General features: G+C 48.7%; 1 protein-coding gene across 12 annotated transcripts in view; it reads right to left on the reverse strand.

The window, feature by feature from the left end:
• WNK2 (WNK lysine deficient protein kinase 2) overlaps positions 1-16,705 on the reverse strand; it is a 122,597-nt gene extending 105,892 nt beyond the window's left edge. For all 12 annotated transcript variants that reach the window (XM_054216814.1, XM_054216817.1, XM_054216816.1 and 9 more), the window contains exons 1-2: positions 16,541-16,705; positions 15,556-16,362 (exon numbers count right to left, since the gene is read on the reverse strand). In XM_054216814.1, the coding sequence (XP_054072789.1) occupies positions 15,556-16,335 (780 nt within the window). In that variant the 5' untranslated portion in view covers positions 16,336-16,362; positions 16,541-16,705. The remainder of the gene's footprint in view (positions 1-15,555; positions 16,363-16,540) is intronic.
• Positions 16,706-18,475: the final 1,770 nt, after the last annotated feature.

Consider the following 18,475-nt stretch of genomic DNA (forward strand, 5'->3'; position numbering starts at 1 on the left):
TTCTCCAGGCTGAACCCCCCCAGCTCTCTCAGCCTGTCCCCACAGCAGAGGGGCTCCAGCCCTCCCAGCATCTCCGGGGCCTCCTCTGGCCCCGCTCCAACAGCTCCGTGTCCTTCTGCTGTTGGTGCCCCAGTGCTGGAGGCAGCACTGCAGGGGGGTCTCCCCCAAGCGGAGCAGAGGGGCAGAATCCCCCCCTCGCCCTGCTGCCCACGCTGCTGGGGATGCAGCCCAGGGTGCTGGTGGCTTTTTGGGCTGCCAGCGCACGTTGCTGGGTCACGTTGTGCTTCTCATCCACCAACACCCTCAAGTCCTTCTCCTCAGGGCTGCTCTCCATGCATTCTCTGCCCAGCCTGTATCATCTGTGCTTGGGATTGCCCCGACTCACGTGCAGGACCTTATGCGCGGCCTTGTTGAACCTCATGAGGTTCGCAGAGGCCCACCTCTCCAGCCTGTCCAATAGCGCTCTGCCAGCACTACAAATAACGCAGCTGACTCTCTTTTGGCAGGCTGTCAGTGGGACGCAGAAGATCGCTGCCCCTCTAGAGCACTGCTCCAGCAGCGCTGGGACCCAGCAGGACCTGCAGCTTCCCCAGCACACCTCTGCTCCAGCAACCTTCCTCCAGCTCCACGAGACCCCTCCAGAGGAGTGGAGCAGCATCTTTTCAGGACGCATGCCGTCAGCACAGGCTGCAGCTCTCCTTACAGCACTCGTCCCCAGTCTGGAGGATGTTTTGCATCTTTCACAGACTTAATAAACTTCTGAAGAGCAAAACAAGCCTAAGAAAACTCATCCCATCTAATTATTTCTAGTGGTTGTCAGAAAAAAATTCAAAGGCTGCTTTCCAGCCTTCGTTTCTTCAGGAAGTTATAGAGTCACACAATAGTTTTGGTTTGAAGGGACCCTTAAAGGCCATCTAGTCCAACACTCCTGCAGTGAGCAGGAACATCCTCGTCTAGACCAGGTTGCTGCCCTGATGCTGTGTGCGTGCACGTCTCCCCTGTTGTCCACAATACGGTTAGCGAGTAAATCGGGGTAGTGACTCACAGAAACAAAGCAACTTTGATTTTTCAGGAAAATGGATGCGAAAGAGAAATTCTCTCATTCTCCCCACTGAAGGAAAGAGTGCAGAGAAAGCACGACCCTAGCGGCTGTAAAATCCAAAGAAAAGCACATTCAAAAAGAACCAAACTGTGAGGAGCACCTTCACAGGGGGTTCACGACTTACTAGGTACCGAGGACTCCAACTACAAGAGGATTTCATTAGTTACCTGCTGACGGAAATCCATTTTGAAATATACGTTATATATCACTTAAGGTACAAAGGTCACAGTTCGTTAGAAATTAGCGTTCTCTCTTTCTGCACACAAAAAATAGCTTAGTGGAAATGTTTTAATGACTTTTGCCTCCGTCTACCAGCGAATTCATAAATTACAATTTTAGCTCTAGAAATCAGAGGTAACACAACTAGAACAGTGGTTACTTCGGCACGCGTAAGAGACACAATATATAAATTTTATCGAAGTTTTTTTTAAAAAGCATTTACAGCACGCGTACTGTTAAACCACATCAGGATTAGGGTAGCTAAGCGTCAACAAGGCAGTCAGAAAGACCACAAGTCATCGGTCACTGCTAAGAATCAGAAACTAACAATTATTGCACAAGAAGTTATAAACTGCCTTTTCATCTCTTCTCACTAGATGCTGCCTCATTCTCCTCTGTTTCTCTGACGTTCATCTCAGGTTCACTGGGATTTTCAAAAGGATCAGAAGCTCCCCCAACCATGTCACTGCTGCACAAAGCAGCTGCCCAAGAAAACTCCTCAGACAGCCGGAAGACTGTTAGGTGAAATAATATCTTATGAGACTAATCAAAGAAGATAATGTCATGTGCTTGTGAAGATGATCCTCTAAAGAAAAGAAAGGAACATAAAAGGGAACAAGTGTGTTTCTACACACCCTGGGCCGGTGCAGAAGGTGTTAGAGAGCAGAACGCTGTCCTTGTAACTTTTTGGGTGGTAGCGGGACAGGGAAAAGAAGGAACAAGAAGGAAAAAAGATATTAAACTGCTTTGTAAAAGCCTATTGGAAAGTTTTTATGAAGTAGCATCCATTTTTAATAAAGCCTCCCTAACAATGTGCAAAGGAATGCGGGAACAGGTTGATAAACTGCCCTATAATCCTTCCCTAATCTGTAACTAAACCAGACCAGCATCGGTCACAGCCCTCACAGTGAGAATTTGGGATTCAGCAGCGACACCGATGTCATTTTTAGATGCTAGGTTAGTAAGCTGTGTATTTTCTGTTGCACCCTGTTCAGGCAAAGCTAACTCCCCCCATCGCAGACCCTCCAGTTTCAGTCATTCTCCATCACCACAGAATCATAGAATTGTCCAGGTTGGGAGGGACCTTTCAGATCATTGAGTCCAACCATCAACCTAACTCTGACAAAAACCACCACTAACCCACGTCCCTCAGCACCACGTCTGCCCGGCTTTTAAATCCCTCTGGGGATGCTGACACCACCACTGCCCTGGGCAGCCTCTTCCAATGCTTAATAACACTTTCAGTATAAAAATTTTTCCTAATATCCATCCTAAACCTCCCCTGGCACAACGTGAGGCCCTTTCCTCTTGTCCCGTTGCCTGTTCCTTGGGAGAAGAGACCGACCCCCCCTGGCTACCCCCTCCTTTCAGGGGGTTGCAGAGAGCGAGAAGGTCTCCCCTCGGCCTCCTTTTCTCCAGGCTGAACACCCCCAGCTCCCTCAGCCGCTCCTCACAGGACTTGTGCTCCAGACCCCTCACCGGCTCCGTTGCCCTTCTCTGGACACGCTCCAGCACCTCAGCGTCTTCCCTGTGGTGAGGGGCCCAAAACTGGACACAGCCCTCGAGGTGGGGCCTCACCAGTGCCCAGCACAGGGGGACCATCACTTCCCTAATCCTACTGGCCACGCTGTTCCTGACACAGGCCAGGATGCTGCTGGCCTTCTTGGCCACCTGGGCACACTGCTGGCTCATATTCAGCCGCTGTCGACCAACGCCCCCAAGGCCTTTTCGGTCAGCACGCTCTGCCCCAAGCCTGTAACGCTGCATGGGGTTCTGGTGACCCAAGTGCAGGACCCGGCACTTGGCCTTGCTGAACCTCACACCATTGGCCTCGGCCCATCCATCCAGCCTGTGCAGATCCCTCTGTAGAGCCTTCCGACCCTCCAGCAGATCAACACTCCTGCCCAACTCGGCGTCATCTGCAAACTTACTGAGGGTGCACGCGATCCCCTCGTCCAGGTCATTGATCACAGAATCGTAGAATGTGCTGGGTTGGAAGGCACCTTAAAAGTCATCTAGTACAAAAATCTCGATAAAGATATTAAACAGAAGCGGCCCCAATACCGAGCCCTGGGGAACACCACTTGTGACCGGCTGCCAACTGGCTTGAACTCCATTCCCCACCACTCTTTGGGCCCAGCCATCCAGACGGTGTTTCACCCAGTGAAGTGTATACCCGTCGAAGCCATGAGCAGCCAGTTTCTCCAGGAGGATGCTGTGGAAAACTCTATCAAAGGCCGTACTAAAGTCCAGATAAACAACATCCACAGCCTTTCCCTCCTCCACTGAGTGGGTCACCTTGTCATAGAAGGAGATCAGGTTTGTCAAGCAGGACCTGCCTTTCATGAACCCATGCTGACTGAGCCTGAACACCTGGTTGTCCTTCATGGTTCCCTCCCACCAGTGGACCACACTCCCCAGCAACACTTGTTATAAACTGAGTTCAGATGTTCAGCAACATCACAAAAAAATGAAGAAAAATATGGATAGCTACATCCACAGTCCCGTTCATTTGCAGGAGTTGCTTTTGAATACAGACTCCATCAACTGAAGAGTCCCAGTTCACACCCAAGAGCCCAAAACCAAAGCTATTTAGAGGAAAAGTTTTCTTTGAAGCTCACATGTGAGTGAGCACCAGCCTGTTCTCCCCTTCCCTCAAACCACCTGAGAGATAACTCTAAAAAAGTATTTAATGTTACATAGAGGAAGAACTTCTGTTTCTGGTAGTTTTGTAGCTCCAGAGGTTAAAATCTTATAATGCTGGCTTCATCTAAGTAAACAGATGCACGTCTCAGATCACATGCATTTTAAGCATTAACTATATCTCATAGTATGGGATGTCAGAATTATCCCTGGAAGCAGCAAGCACAGCTGCTTTTCTCCTCTCACACAACAACCCTCCCATATTAGCAGCCCAGGTGTTGAGGTAGGATATTTTGCAGTAGGGGTACGGGCTTTGGCAGAGTGCACGGGAGTGGAGAAAGCACAGGAATTCAAGTAGTCAAGCCACATAAAATAGCTATCATTTATTCCAGAGAGTTAAAAAGAGGTTTCATTTCATTTCCCTCTCCCAACCACAGATATTTGCTACAAGTTTCTTTCTCCTCTACTTTGAAAAGAAGGCTTAATCCTCTTCCACATACAAGGATTCAGAGAGTTGTCTATAGCCTAGAGGAAACCGCAGGGTGCCTTTGCAGGAGTATCTTGTATCACGTGGGAATCTATCCAGTTGGCTTAATTTAACATGAGACTATAAAAATAAAGCATAGAATTGACCTGGGTCCAAATGCACTCTTCTGAAAGCACTTGCAGCTCTGACACCCAGTCCTCCAGCTGCCACTATACTGAAGGCACCAGGCCTGTTCTTAAGATGAGGTGCCCACAGAAGCTCAGGTCTCCTGCATATACCCTGTATGGCCTCAGTCTTAACCACGGTCAGTGCCCACCTTGTACATAAACACAGCTGGGACCCAGAAACAAACCGTTCAGCCGCTCCTCAAATAGTTGAAGCCAAGAGACATTTGCGGAGCACACCTACCACTCTGTGAAAGAGCTGTTGACAGCACCTACTTCCCCTCTTATAGGACACCTAGAGGAGGTATTGCCCATCTCCCATCCCACAATAGCAATACCAAAGGACTTAATGAACAGGGGAGTTGCAGTCCAAATTTCCACCTGCACCTGCTACAGTCATTGGAGCCTTTCCCAAAGCCCCCCAGCTATGACACTCACAGCTAAGGGAAGCATGAGGAGCACACCTCCTGCCGCTTTGTGCCTCCCAAGACAGGAGATTCTTCCATTCTCAGATAAATGGATCCCAAGAGGAAACATTGGAGCCTGCTGGATAGGACACCCCTCCAGCAGAGTGGTTAGCCACAGGTCTCACCCACTCCGGGCAGTTTATGTGATGGAGCAACCAGCCGCTGAATGGAGCCTTCCCCGTCAGCACGCTGCTCTTTTGGTCCTTGCTCTGAGCCAACACAGCTCGCTACCCGCTCTGCTGGCGGCACACCTAACAGGTTACACTTTCCATCTTTATAGGAACTGGCCCCAGATGTCAGAGTTTAGCACTCGCTGCCTGATGTGGGTCTGAAACCAGCTTAAGCAGATGGTCCTTAAGGTCCAAAATGAAGACTCCAGAGTGAGTTCTCTATTTAAAGACCAAGTGATCAAGGCCACTTGACACCAGTGGGGCTCGGCAGCTCAAACTTGCTTCAGGTAACTTAATTCAGTCCACGAGTCCGCCGTGCATCTGAGGACCAGGAGGAGCTTCCCTTTCCCTCTTTACCCTTTTTTTATTTTTAAAAACATCTCCATGTTTCCTGGAACAGTGCTACAAGCGCTTCAAATTAACAAGGCCCTTACAATACGAATAATGCCCAAACATTATATCATGTTCTCCCCCTTCACTTGCCCCCATCTGCCTGCACTGGAAGTTCTGGAGCTCGCAGGCTGCAGTTAGGGTGAACTGCCACTAAATTCACTAATGAACACAAGGTATTGCAACTTGCACAAAAATAAAATTAGAAGCCTGGAGGGCAGCGGGGACTGGTGCTACATCTCCAGAAGCACATGTAAAACACACCACACCAGGGAGAACATAACCTGAAGAGCCAGGATCACAGATGGGCTATAAGCAACCATTCCAGGTTGTTCTTACCGCTCCATTTTACTCTATATGCCATGGCTTAATATAAGCGGCAGTGTATTTTCTCTACTTCGACTATTAATTTTGCATATGCACAAACATTAAGTACATGCAAAGCCACCCATGTCAGTCGTGATTGCACTGTTTGCCAAAGGACAAAATATTCTCATCCCCCACTAGTAATCAAAGGCAATACAAGTCTTACTGTAATTGAGAGAAAAGTCAGTCTATTTTATTAGCGCAACACTCACTTTATTATCTCCAACAATCTTCAAAACAAACACTGATGTGAAAGAGAAACAAAACAAGTCCAAACGCACATAACCATAGCAATTTTCCTTAATTAATCAGTAAAGCCTAGAACAAAACAAAACTCTTTGGAATCCATTTCACAAGATCTAGATGTCATCAAATGTTTCAGCAGAGAGCTGCGCAGGCCTGCAGCAATGAGATACATCCGCTGGAAAGTCTGCGATTCCCCCCCCTCTTCTACACTGTTCTATTTTAATAGACAAAATTGATTCTGCTCAGTCAACCGCCACAGCTGTATTAGCTCCACCGAGTACAATGGGTCACCCAAAATGTTGCTCTAACTGAAAAAATCCAGACAGCATCAGGAAAAGCAATGTTAAAAAGCTGCTTATTGTACAAAAATCTGGAATAAACACCATAATTTTAATCCTTCAAGCACACGCCAGCGAGAGAAAGGAACATCCATTTCAGAAGCAGACGTAGGCAATGCCTGGTTTATACCGCTTTTGTAAAATAAATACTCAGATCTCCATATATGAAGTGACCAACTGTCATTTGTTCTTTTTAATAAAGCCTTATTTTATAGAATATAAACAATTTTTGATTATTTAGCTAAAAAAACCTTCCTCCATCTGTTCAGTCTTACTGGGTTTTAGACAGTTTTAAGTACTTGAAACACGCTGACCAAGGCATTTGGACAAGCCCTGCTCACGCAGGGATCCACGGAACGCTTGGTACAGCGCCCCACTTTATTAAGGCCCATACTTTGCTAAATAGTTAATGGAAAGGTAAGATAGTTCCCAAAAGGATAAACATAGCTAGGAAAAGAAAAAAAAAAGTCAGCCATCATCCCTACAAGATTTACACTCAAATTCTTGGGGTTAGGATGAAACAAAAAGCCTTTGAAGTAGTTTTCAGGAGAGCTAGACTACAGCAGGACTTCCAGAATGTGAGAAAGATGAATTGGCTATACATCTCCCCCCCACCCAAAAAAAAAAAAAAAGCATTGCAAAAAGAGGACTTGGTTATAACAAAAATGCCCATTTCATTTCAGGTTTTCTTTTTTTTCAGAAAAAGCTAGGAATCAAAATAGTGTTAAGTTTACTTACCTAACCAAAAATTACATTAGAATTCAAATTAACTTTAGTAAAGCACTGCAGAGATTCGTAATAGGATCAAATACTAAAGGCGTGCTTAATTTTCCTTTAAGAAGTCAGGAATGAAGACCAGATTGAATCCACAAAAAAAATAGCCAAATAAGATAAAAACACCGCAAGTGTCACTTGAGCCTGCATTCTCCTATCTGTTTTCCCTCAGAGTTCATGAATAAGTGTTTTGTATCCCTCTGTAGCAAACAGCCGAAGAACAGATGGTATTAGGTCTTAAGTTACTCCTTCCTTGATAGTTTAAGCAACATGTATATTCCCATAATATGGCATTTCATTTTACTCATTACTCCCACTGCATATTTAACCACCATATTATACAGCTGTTATGCTGCATTAACACAATACCAAAAAAATTATTTGCCAGTAAATCACTTACAAAATCCAATTGCGTACACTGACATCTGATACGAATTAAAATGCATGCGCACTTATATGGAATATTCTAGAGGAGTGGAGAAAACCCATCAGCTCCAGAAATGTGCTTATTCGGAATAACACTGTGGCCACAACAGGGCTAGACAGGCCACAGCGTGTTTAGTAGGGGTAGTAAGTTTGGATTTTTTTTTAAAAAAGCACTGTCAGGATGATGGCGAACTGAAAACCCAGGTATGTAAGACCATTCAAGCCTGAAATGGAACATCTTCCAAAAATAAAATTCAAGATGAATACGATTATATGAATTTGCTTATTTTTTTCTTTCAGGGATTGAGTGGATGGATGCCACCACACCCCATTTCACCGTACATGTTTGGAGTAAGCCCAGTCACTGCTAACAAAGCTGTCGCTCTAGAAAGGTTTTGGTACACATTTATTGCCAACTGACTTAGAACCTCAGCCTAAGTTCATCAATCCTTATGGACAACTGGCTGGCAACTAAGATGCTTCCTAAGGCTGAGAGGTGTTCAGCAAGACTATGTCCACAACACAGGTGACCACAGGAGACACAGGACTTGCGACCCTCCTCTCGCACTGAATTCTGTATCTTTTACATGGGAATGATCACGTGCAAGGCGCAAGTCAGAACAGCAGCTCAGAAGCTAATTCTTAATGGACAAAATTCCCCCAAAGCAAGCTTCTTTGGATAAACATCACACCAAAAGGAGGTACAGACTTGATTTCTGTGGAGGACAATGAGATTTTACTCAGGGATATGGGAAGCTACTTATGGTTTCAGGATTAGTCCATTCCAGAGCAAGTGACCACCTAATACACAGAACAGGCTCTATTTTGTTATTTATGTGGAAACTGGATTTAGAAAGATCTACAAGTACTCTTTGGGAAGGAGAGGGAGGTATGGAGAATGAGGGTGCGCACCTTGCTTTTTACATACTGAACAGCTCACGCTTTCACCAACTGATCCAAACCCATTTCATATTTGCTCTGCAGAAGTTAAATGGAGGCAGAGAGGAGCTAAGACTCCTCTCTCTAAATATAAAGAAAAATCGGAGATTTGAAAGTATCTGTCACCTTGCGGTTTTAACACCTGGTCCAGACACCACTGCAGTTTAAGATGTTGCAGAAAATATAATCATAAACTTCACTGCTGGCATCAAGGCAGGTTTCTCATCTCAGAGCAGGCAGAAGAGCATAGGAAGAGCAGCGAGTTGGTTCCTCCATTTCAGAGCCACATAGGAATAGCAAGATACTAGATGAAGGTTTATTCTAGCAGACTTCTCAACTCCAGGGAAAAAAAACAACCCAACTTTCCCCTTCCTTGCCCAGCTAGGTTTCAGGCCCACGGGAATCAACATGGGATGCACCCAAGCTTTCTAATAGGCCAGTGTGACTTCAGGGAAATAACGCATTTCCAGGTGTAACCTTCAGAGGAAAACCAGTTCTGCTTCTGCATGAGCATTTCAGATCTTCTCCAAACATTATTTGCATAAACCCCTCCCGCTTCAGATCAATGAAGATATCTCTTCCACCAGGAGTGCCAAGTGTCATACATCTCACATGACGTGCCTTTGGCTGCCCTTTCCTTGTGCTTTCAGGCTGTCCGGGTATCACGCATCAGCACCTACCTTATATTTATGTTTTCTGGCCTGTCATACTATCACTGAGCCTACAGAACACTCAGGTAAATATCCTGCTGCTGGCAATCACAGAGTGGCAGGGGTGGGAAGGGACCTCTGGAGATGATCCCGTCCAACCCCCTGCCAGAGCAGGGTCACCCGGAGCAAGTTGGACAGGAACACATCCAGGCGGGTTTGGAATGTCTCCAGAGACTCAACAGCTATGTCATGGCAAGTCTAAAAACCGATCTTCCCCTTATCAGACAGTTGCAGCAAGCTCTTCTCAGCATTCAGACCTACCACTCCAGCTGGGCTCCTGAAGCATGGGAGATTTATCTCTACCTCCCTCTCAACACTCCTTTCCCACCTGACCCTTACAGTAGGGCCTCTCCCCACCCAAGAATCACTCCTCGCAACCTCGGCAGCATCTCTGATCTCCCAGAGCAGAAACCCTGATAACTCCAGTAACCAACAGCTGAATTGCTATTGCTGCCCTTCTTTTAGCACATCGTTAGCAGTGCCTCTGAGCTTCCTTCAGACCCCTGGTACACCCTAACCGCAGAACCAGGCAGCAATCAGACCATAAATGTAAGCGTGCCGTACACACGAGTCAGATGGCATACCGAGTGCAAATGCTACTAAGATAACAGCTTGCAACATCAACTTTTTTTCCCCTGTCAGCTGTGGACCAGAGATGACCAAAGGGACCAGGAATACCCTTTACACCGAGTTCTGCTTTTATTTTAAGTCATTTCCTCGTACTGCAACTGGACCCCACACATTTAGCATGAGGAGTTTAACCAGGATCAGAAAAGCATACGACAAACTTTTTGGCAAATTGTACTCCAAAGCAAAAGAAAGGAGTCTTATTCAATTCAAAGGCAGAATGTGAAGTCTGACCCAGCTCTATTTCATTTACAGAATTTGAGAAGCAGTCTATTAATAGTTCACAGCCATATCCCTGTCCTGCTTCTCCATGTCAGGGCAACAGCTACACTAACAAACACCAGCGATACAGGCACATGTTTTCATATTGACACTGCAAAGCAGAGCTAAACCAATTGTTTAAATTTAAACAGCAGTCGCTATCTCAAGAATTAACTCGAAACAGACAATATTAGTCTCCGAGTTAATTTAATACGAGCACACAGCACTACCAGATTCAAGCTTTCAGATACAGCCTCACTCCTTTCTTCTCCCAGAGAGATTTTCTAAATTATTCTGTTGATTTACACTACGAGGTTTACCCAGCCAATAAATTAACAGCATAGATAGTAACCAGCTACTATTTCGACCTCAGATGAATGCTGTCAGCCAACAAAAGCCAGAGTACCACACCAGTGAAAATCCTGAAGATGTTACCTTTTTCAGAAAGGAATCCCCTAGATTCTTGATAGAGGCCTAGGACATGCCCTTCCTTCCACATAATTTAATTTTGCCAGAAGTGACTTGCCAGCTAGAATAACGTGAACTTGCTTTAACATTATCCGTTTTGCAGGCTCCCACTTTTAACCACGCAAATGTATCTGCTTACACAAAAACATGAGCCGTGGACCTTCAGTACTGCCTTGAACAGCTACCACAGATCTTCTAAGTGGACATAAAATGGAAAAGAATGCTTAAAAATCTAAGAAAATATTTACATAGGCATCATGACCTTCTCGCATACATAAGGTAGCATGTTTTGAAACAAGCTGCCTGCTTTTCCTCCCTTCATCCACTCAAACTAGGAATTTTGCTTCAAGAGAAGACTACGGGCCATCAAAACAAATTAGAGAGTTCACATAGGGCTAGCATAAATGATTTTACATGCCCTTTTTATTCACCTTACATTAAAACAAAGTCTAATCTCATCTTGTACTTCTAGAATATTCAATGCCATATTGAAATCAGCCAGTTATCAGCCAGTCTGGATGAGCTTCTCATTTAAGGAATAAAAACTGAGATCAAGAAAAAGAAGTTATCTGTTCCCATGCTAATACTGCATAGGAATCAAACGAAAGAAGTGTTCAGAAACATATTCACACTTAGAACTTAATTTCCAGTTAAGATCTGTGCCCTCCAAAAATTTGAGACTCCCGAATACCCGAGTTACTTAAGACATATGAGGTACTTTTGCATTCATTCATTGGTTCTGGCAGTTTGAAAAGACTGGCAATGACATAAAAAAAAGGAAAAAGTGCTATAGAACTATGAAGTAAAACACTTATCTTGTAAAGATAATGTTTTCCCTGCAGAACTATATACCAGAAGCTTGGCAGAAAAGCTGCAGGTGTGGGGAGTACGAAGCTGCCCCCGTTGAGTGGCACGTCTATTTGTGCCTGTTTTACCATTCCAGCCCCCTTGGTTTGGTGGCCATTCAGAAAGTGTGGTCAGAGCTATTCTAATACCCTTGATTTCTAATTCCAGCTATACGGGCAGGGAAGGACAACTGACCTCTGCCCATCCTTCACTCTGACATAGCTCCCCAAATACCTCTAACATCTGATACCCGACCTGAGCTCCCTCCCAGGGAGCATCAAGGACTCCCACGCATTCTCATGCAGAACACCTGGAGGCCAAGCATCCTGAAGAAACCAGCGTCCATCCAACCACTGGTACGGTACGCAGAGCGGAGAAAAAGTCTCAGGCAACCAGTGGAAAAAGCCCGGCTTCCCTGCGGCGTTCACCAACAGGCATCTCTCACCTCCCCACCATGGGTACAGCAACAGCAGGGTGAGACAATCTATCCTTTCCATATTTTCAACAAAGAAAACTAGAATTAAATACAATTCAACAGAAGCTCAGCATTCAGAGTCCAAGTGAGAACCACAGAGTACAGTGAGGTCTTTGCATTTGAGATCGCACCAGGTTTGACCCTTCTGCAGTTTCCCTACGTGTTCCCAAAGAGAAGTAGGATGGGGATTTTGAAACCATTCATCTAACTAAAAAGATTATTTGGCTTGCCAGCAGTGGATTGGCAAAAGCCTATATTCCTTATTCATGACCTAACGTTTTACTTAGGAGTGCAACACTGAAATACTGTTACGCTGAAGCCTCACCACACAGCAATTGTATGCCACCAATTAAAATTAATTATAGCTGTTGAAAACCTTAGAATGCAAACCCTTCCAAACTGCAAGGGCATGCTAATCCTGCTCTAATGCTTCAGTTTCAGGAAGGAAAAATATACTTAATTTCTAGCTAGAATTTGACTACAGCTTTCACGTCTTCTCAGACAGGCCTAAACCCCAGATCTAGTTTGGTTAGCACTTGGATGCTACCCTAATCCAAGCCATGATTTCGGTTCTGAACCCTAAAGCCATCTTTTCAATGAAATAAAACCACTGAACAAGAATGGCTCACAAGGTCTTTGTACAGACAGACAAAAAAAGAGACAGACGCACAGCACAACCGGGGTGAAAAAAGTGCTGAGCAAGGACAGAGGATTAATGCCTGCGTGGAACCTCAATACTGCTAGTCTTTAACTCTCAAGCTCCAAAACTAACAAGCACAAGTGCACCTCCAGAAGAAAGACAAAGTACAGTTTGTTGCAATTTTTGTGCAAAAAGGCTCCGGGATGGGTTTTGACGGTGTGAGACTGCAGAGGAAGTCATTTTCTCTCCAACAGCATGGTGGTGACGGATTCCACTCGAGTCTTCTGCTACATATATCTGAACTTAAAATTTCTACAGAGAAAGAGACAAATGGGGGCATATCTAACTGGCACAGCTTACATAAAAGTGTTCAAAATGCCGTGAATAACATGATTACTTGACAACACCCTCTGAATGGTTTCCCAGTAAGACTCCCTAGCTGAATTACGAGCGTACAGTACAAGTCAAAAAACCCAAGACAACACCCAGCTACTCACACCTTCTCCTGATTGCCTCCTTCATGCAAACCCACCCTGAGAGCACTGGCTTTAACCCCGTGGCGATTAAAGTCTTTTGTCATTCAGCCAGGCTTTCTCAATCCAAACCGGAGTGCTGGCTTTCAAAATTCACATACCATCTCCTCTTACCCGGCCTCCAGCATCGCCTCCAAGATAGCAGTGTTTAGGGACACCCAGCAGCCCTGCCTGCTTCTATGGATTCACACCAATTTCTCTAAAGCAGTCAAAGAAGAGTTTTTTCTATAATTAGAGGCCTAAAAACAAATTCCGTATTAAACTGAAAATATCTAGTAGTAAGATCTGATTTAAGCTGACACACATATAATGGAAGCTAGTGGGAATTACAGATGATTTCTTCACATGCAGTTGGTTCAAGAATTCCTAAACAAGTGTAACTAGGAATAAGCAAACCAACCACCAGGTAAGCATCATACTGCAATTTTGTCTTCCCAATCTCTTTCTTGGGTGTAAATGACCCAAACTGTGGCATTTCAATACACTGTGTTCCCCAATACATTTGGCAGTCTTTTGCAGTTAAAGTGGTTCTGTTACAGAAAATATTTGGAACACGCACCTCTCTTGACTCCCCAGCTAGAGCATAGTGAGGAGATTTGGCAGCAGGATGAACTCCTGCTTGGTGGGCTCGAGCTGGCCTGCACCGCTGGGACCCACAGCCCGACAACACCGGCCTCTTCCCGCGTCCCAATCATCCCCCGCCAGCACCCGGCTCTCATCCCAAATCAGTGTCAGGCTGCAAAGCAGAGCCTTACGCGCTCCGCTTCCAGCTGAAGGCAGACAAAGCCCAGGCCTGCCCAAGGCTCTCCTCCTCTGTAAAGCCCCTGGCAATCCCCAGCCCCCCCCCCAGGCTGGGGGAGAGGGGTTAAACCCCGCACCACGCGTCCTTCAGGTCCTCCACTCCAGGCCTTACCTTGCCCAACTGCTGTGGCTCAGTATTTTGCCTTCCTGGCTAATAAAAGCCAGGGGAATGCATGATTACAAAGACTGAGAAGTGCTCCCCATTAAGGAAGTAGTGCTGGACTGAATTATGATTATATTGTGTAATGAAATCATTAGGGAATACAAATGGGGCTGCACATCCATCCCCACCTACCCCAGGAAGCCAGGAGTGACTTACAAACAGATTGGGCCAACATTCAAAAATAAACAAACAATCAGGAGCTCGGGCTTATGACATCACATTATTTACATGCTATTCTCAAATACTCTCACAGGCCATAAAGCTCAGTCAGCCAGTGGGAGTTTACGGCCCCCAAATTATAACGAAATCGTCCAGTTCCCCCCAAAATTACAGAGTAACTCAGACTAAGTAACAGCTCAAGAAAAAAAATCCAAATCTGTCTTCGTTTTTTTCCTTAGCTAGGTCTCACTCAACCGGATGCTAACAGAAATGGGGTATGTAACAGACACGAAAAGCTTCACAAAGAAAAAAGCAGATACTGGTGTAATTTTTACAGAAGCAAGACTATAGATATCATGAAGAAAAAAGGTAACAGCTATGTCCCAATCCAGCAAAAGACCCTCTAAACCCTCACTCTCGTTAGATGTTACTGCACGACTTCACTCTAAAGATCTAGAGCTCAAATCGGGTATTTATTTAAAATCTTCCTTTTTAAAAGGTATTTGGATACGCAGCTCTTTGACCTAACATGATGCCTAAATAAAGGCAAGCACTAGGGTGCTTTCAGAGGTTCAATTCACAAGAAGCTGGTGACAGTCGCAATTTCAGAGCTGGGGAAAGGGCAAGTGAAGGGACAGCAGATCTTCAATCTTTATAAAAGCATCACTTATTTATATTTGCAGCAAAAGGAAAGTTCACTCCTGCAAATGCACTCCAACTTGATTTACGTTCGGTGTCTTTTTAATAGAGACCGGCTGCTCCCCTCCTGCTAAATCGAGCTGCTGAAGCGCTGGGGTTGGGGGAAGCGGGGAGCTCCATCTCACTCTTTTGGGCGTGCTTTGCGCATTTGGAGAGAGCGACTCGTGACCTTTTTATGCAATATGACAGGTCCTATGGCAGCACGGCTGGTGTGGGCAGCCAGAGCGCAGGGCCGAGAGGGTTAAGCCTGGGAGGAGTATACATAAGGTGGTAGATCCAGAGCCAATGAGAATATTGCGCTATAGTTAGACACTGGATACTAAGCAAGGGTGACTATAAAGGCTGCTCAAAGCTGAGCGTCTGTAGATGACACCGGCATGTTGCCCTTAGCTCCTAGGCTTACAAAGCAGAAAAAAACCACAGGAGGATCAGCTCGGCTTACCTGAAGTTCACACCACGCAACTTCCACCCACGTCTCCGTGTCCAGACCCTTATAGACCGTTTTGAAGGAGCCCCTCCCGAGTTCAATATCAAACTTTAGGAACCTGCCATCCAGCGAGGTGGCAACTGCCTTCATATCAGCCTCCTCCTCAGGCTCCTCTTTCTTAGCCTTGCTCTGATCTTTGGAAGCATCCGATGCCTCTTTCCTCTCCGCATCTTTGCCAGCTTCCTTCTGCTCCTCAGCCCCTGCGACAGTGCCCGGGGCTGGCGCTGCCTTCAGCTCCCCAGAAGGCTCGGCCTCCAGGCACCCCTTCTCCACGGCCCTGTGCCCCGCCTTCGCCCTCTCCGCAATTATCCTCCGGGTTTTGGGGAGCAGGATGATTTTCCTCTGATGCTCTGACTCGGGAAGGTCGAAAGCAGGTTCCTCCTGGTCCGAGTCCACCACGCTCCGCCGCAGGAACCGCTGATGGACCATTTTGGGATCCCTGGAGCAGGGCCCGCGGAGCGGCGGGGCAGGGGCTCCCGGGGCCCCCGGCATTGCAGCAGCGGCCGCCCCGCTCCCCCCGCCACCGCCGGGGCCATCCATATTCATGCTCGTCTCCGCAGCCGGGGGAGCGCCGGGCTCGGCAGTCGCTGGAACCCCGCCACGGCCGCCGCCTCCTCCGCCTCCTCCTCTGCCTCCCCGCCGAGGTGCCGATCTGGCATCGCCCCCAGTTTCCATGAGGTCTGAGGTGTCCGCGCCCGCCGCCGCCCCCGGGCTGGGGGAGTCACCGTGGTCCATGCCCGCGCCGAGCCGCCCCACCGCCACCTGCCAGGGGAAAGGCAGAGCCTGAGGCACCGGCCGCCGGGCACCGCTCCCCGGGGCTCCGCAGCGGGCCGGGCCCTGCCCGCCTCCTCCCCCCCCCCCCGCCACCGCCTTCCCCGGGCTCAGGTGCGCGGCGGGGCCGCCTCACCTGCGGCGGGGCCGCGCACAAAGGCTGACTTACGTGCGGAGCGGGGGGCCGCCGTGCTCAGCGCCATGGACGGGGATGAGAAGGGCGGCGGGGAGAAGGGGCGGGTTCCGCCCTGCGCCCGCCCGGCTGTGCGCGCCGCGGAGCGGGCGCCGAACGAGCCGGCTGCCGGCAGCGGGGCTCGGTGCGCGGCGCGGCCCGCCCCTGCAGCACGCCCGGCCCGGCCTCCCCCTCCGCTCCCGGCGCTCAGGGCCCCTCTGCCCGCGGCCGGCCCTGCGGCAGCCCCCGCCGCGGCCCCACGGGCCGCCCCCGCCCTGCCGCCGCTACCGCCGCCACCGCCGCCGCGCTTTTGTCAATGGAAGCGCTGCCCGGCCGGCGCCCCATTTAAGGCACCGGCGCTCGGCGGCCGCCAATGAGGCTGCGGAGGGCGGGCGGCCCCCCCCGCCCCGCCCGGCCCGGCCCCCGCCGCCGCCGCCGCCGGAGACAATGGGAGGGTCCCGGCCCCGCCGCCGCCTGGCCCCGCGGCAGCGCCCGCCCCCGCCGGCAGGTGCCCCCGCACCGCTCCGCTCCGCTCCGCCCCGCCTCGCACCGCACCGCACCGCACCGCGCCGCGCCGAGGAGCATCGTCCCGCGGGTCCATCCGCGCGCCCGGGCCGCGTGCCTCGGGGAGGGGACTGCGCCAAACGGGCGCTGGTTGCCGGGGGCAGCGGAGGGGAAGGGTGCCTGGGGCAAACGCAACGCTCCTCCGGCCCGGCGTTTTTCAGAATCCTTGGAAGGTAAAGCGGGAACCAGGGGGCAGGTTCCGCGCAGCATCCTCAGAGCAGGACATGGCCCAGTACCGCAGCCTGTCGGGGCTGGGGGCTCCAGCACACCTCTGCCGCACGGATCCGGTGGTTTTCTTTGTTCGGCTTTTTTTTTTTTTTTTTTCCTCTTTTTTTCTCATTCCTAGCAGTTCATGAATCGTTCTGTGCATATTGACCTCACAGAATCACAGAATCCTAGCGTCGTCTAGGTTGATAGGGATCTTTAAGATCATTGAGTCCCACCATCTCCAACCACCCAACACTGCCAAAACCACCACTTAAACCATGTCCCTCAGCACCACGTCTGTCTTTCAAATACCTCCAATGATGGCAATTCCACCGCTTCCCTGGGCAGCCCATCCCAATGTTTAAAAACCCTTTTGGTGAAGAAATTGTTCTGAAAATTTTTCCATCCTAAACCTCCCCTGGCGCAATTTGAGGCCGTTTCCTCTGGTTCTATTAGCTTAGACTGTGGGAAACCTGCTCTTGTGAGACCCCACCTGGAGTACTGCATCCAGCTTGGGAATCCTCAGCACAAGAAGGACACGGAGCTGTTGGAGCGGGGCCAGAGGAGGCCCCGGAGATGCTGGGAGGGCTGGAGCCCCTCTGCTGGGAGGACAGGCTGAGAGAGCTGGGGGGGTTCAGCCTGGAGAAGAGAAGGCTCCGGGGAGACCTTCCAGCCCCTTCCAGTGCCTAAAGGGGGCCTACAGGAGGGATGGGGAGGGACTCTTTATCAGGGAGTGTCATGATAGGACACGGGGTAACAGTTTCAAACTGAAGGAGTGGAAATTTGGGTTGGATATTAGAAATAAACTCTCTGCTGTGAGGGTGGTGAGCCGCTGGCCCAGGTTGCCCAGAGAAGCTGTGGCTGCCCCATCCCTGGAGGGGTTCAAGGCCAGGTTGGACGGGGCTTGGAGCAGCCTGGGCTGGTGGGAGGTGTCCCTGCCCAGGGCAGGGGAGTTGGAACTGGATGATCTTTAAGGTCCCTTCCAACCTAAAGCCTTCTATGATTCTACGAAACCTGGATGTGAAGCCCAGACTGTGGGTCAGGCTGGAGACACGGGACACTTGCTTTGCTAAAAGCTGCGCCCGTCAACACCTGTGACATTTCTGCTCTGTAAATTCAGGAAAGGACTCTGCTCTCCACTACTGCCAAGCTTGCTTTCCT

The sequence above is a fragment of the Rissa tridactyla genome, chromosome 10, assembly GCF_028500815.1.
Source record: "Rissa tridactyla isolate bRisTri1 chromosome 10, bRisTri1.patW.cur.20221130, whole genome shotgun sequence".
In the NCBI taxonomy this organism is placed as follows: Eukaryota; Metazoa; Chordata; class Aves; order Charadriiformes; family Laridae; genus Rissa; species Rissa tridactyla.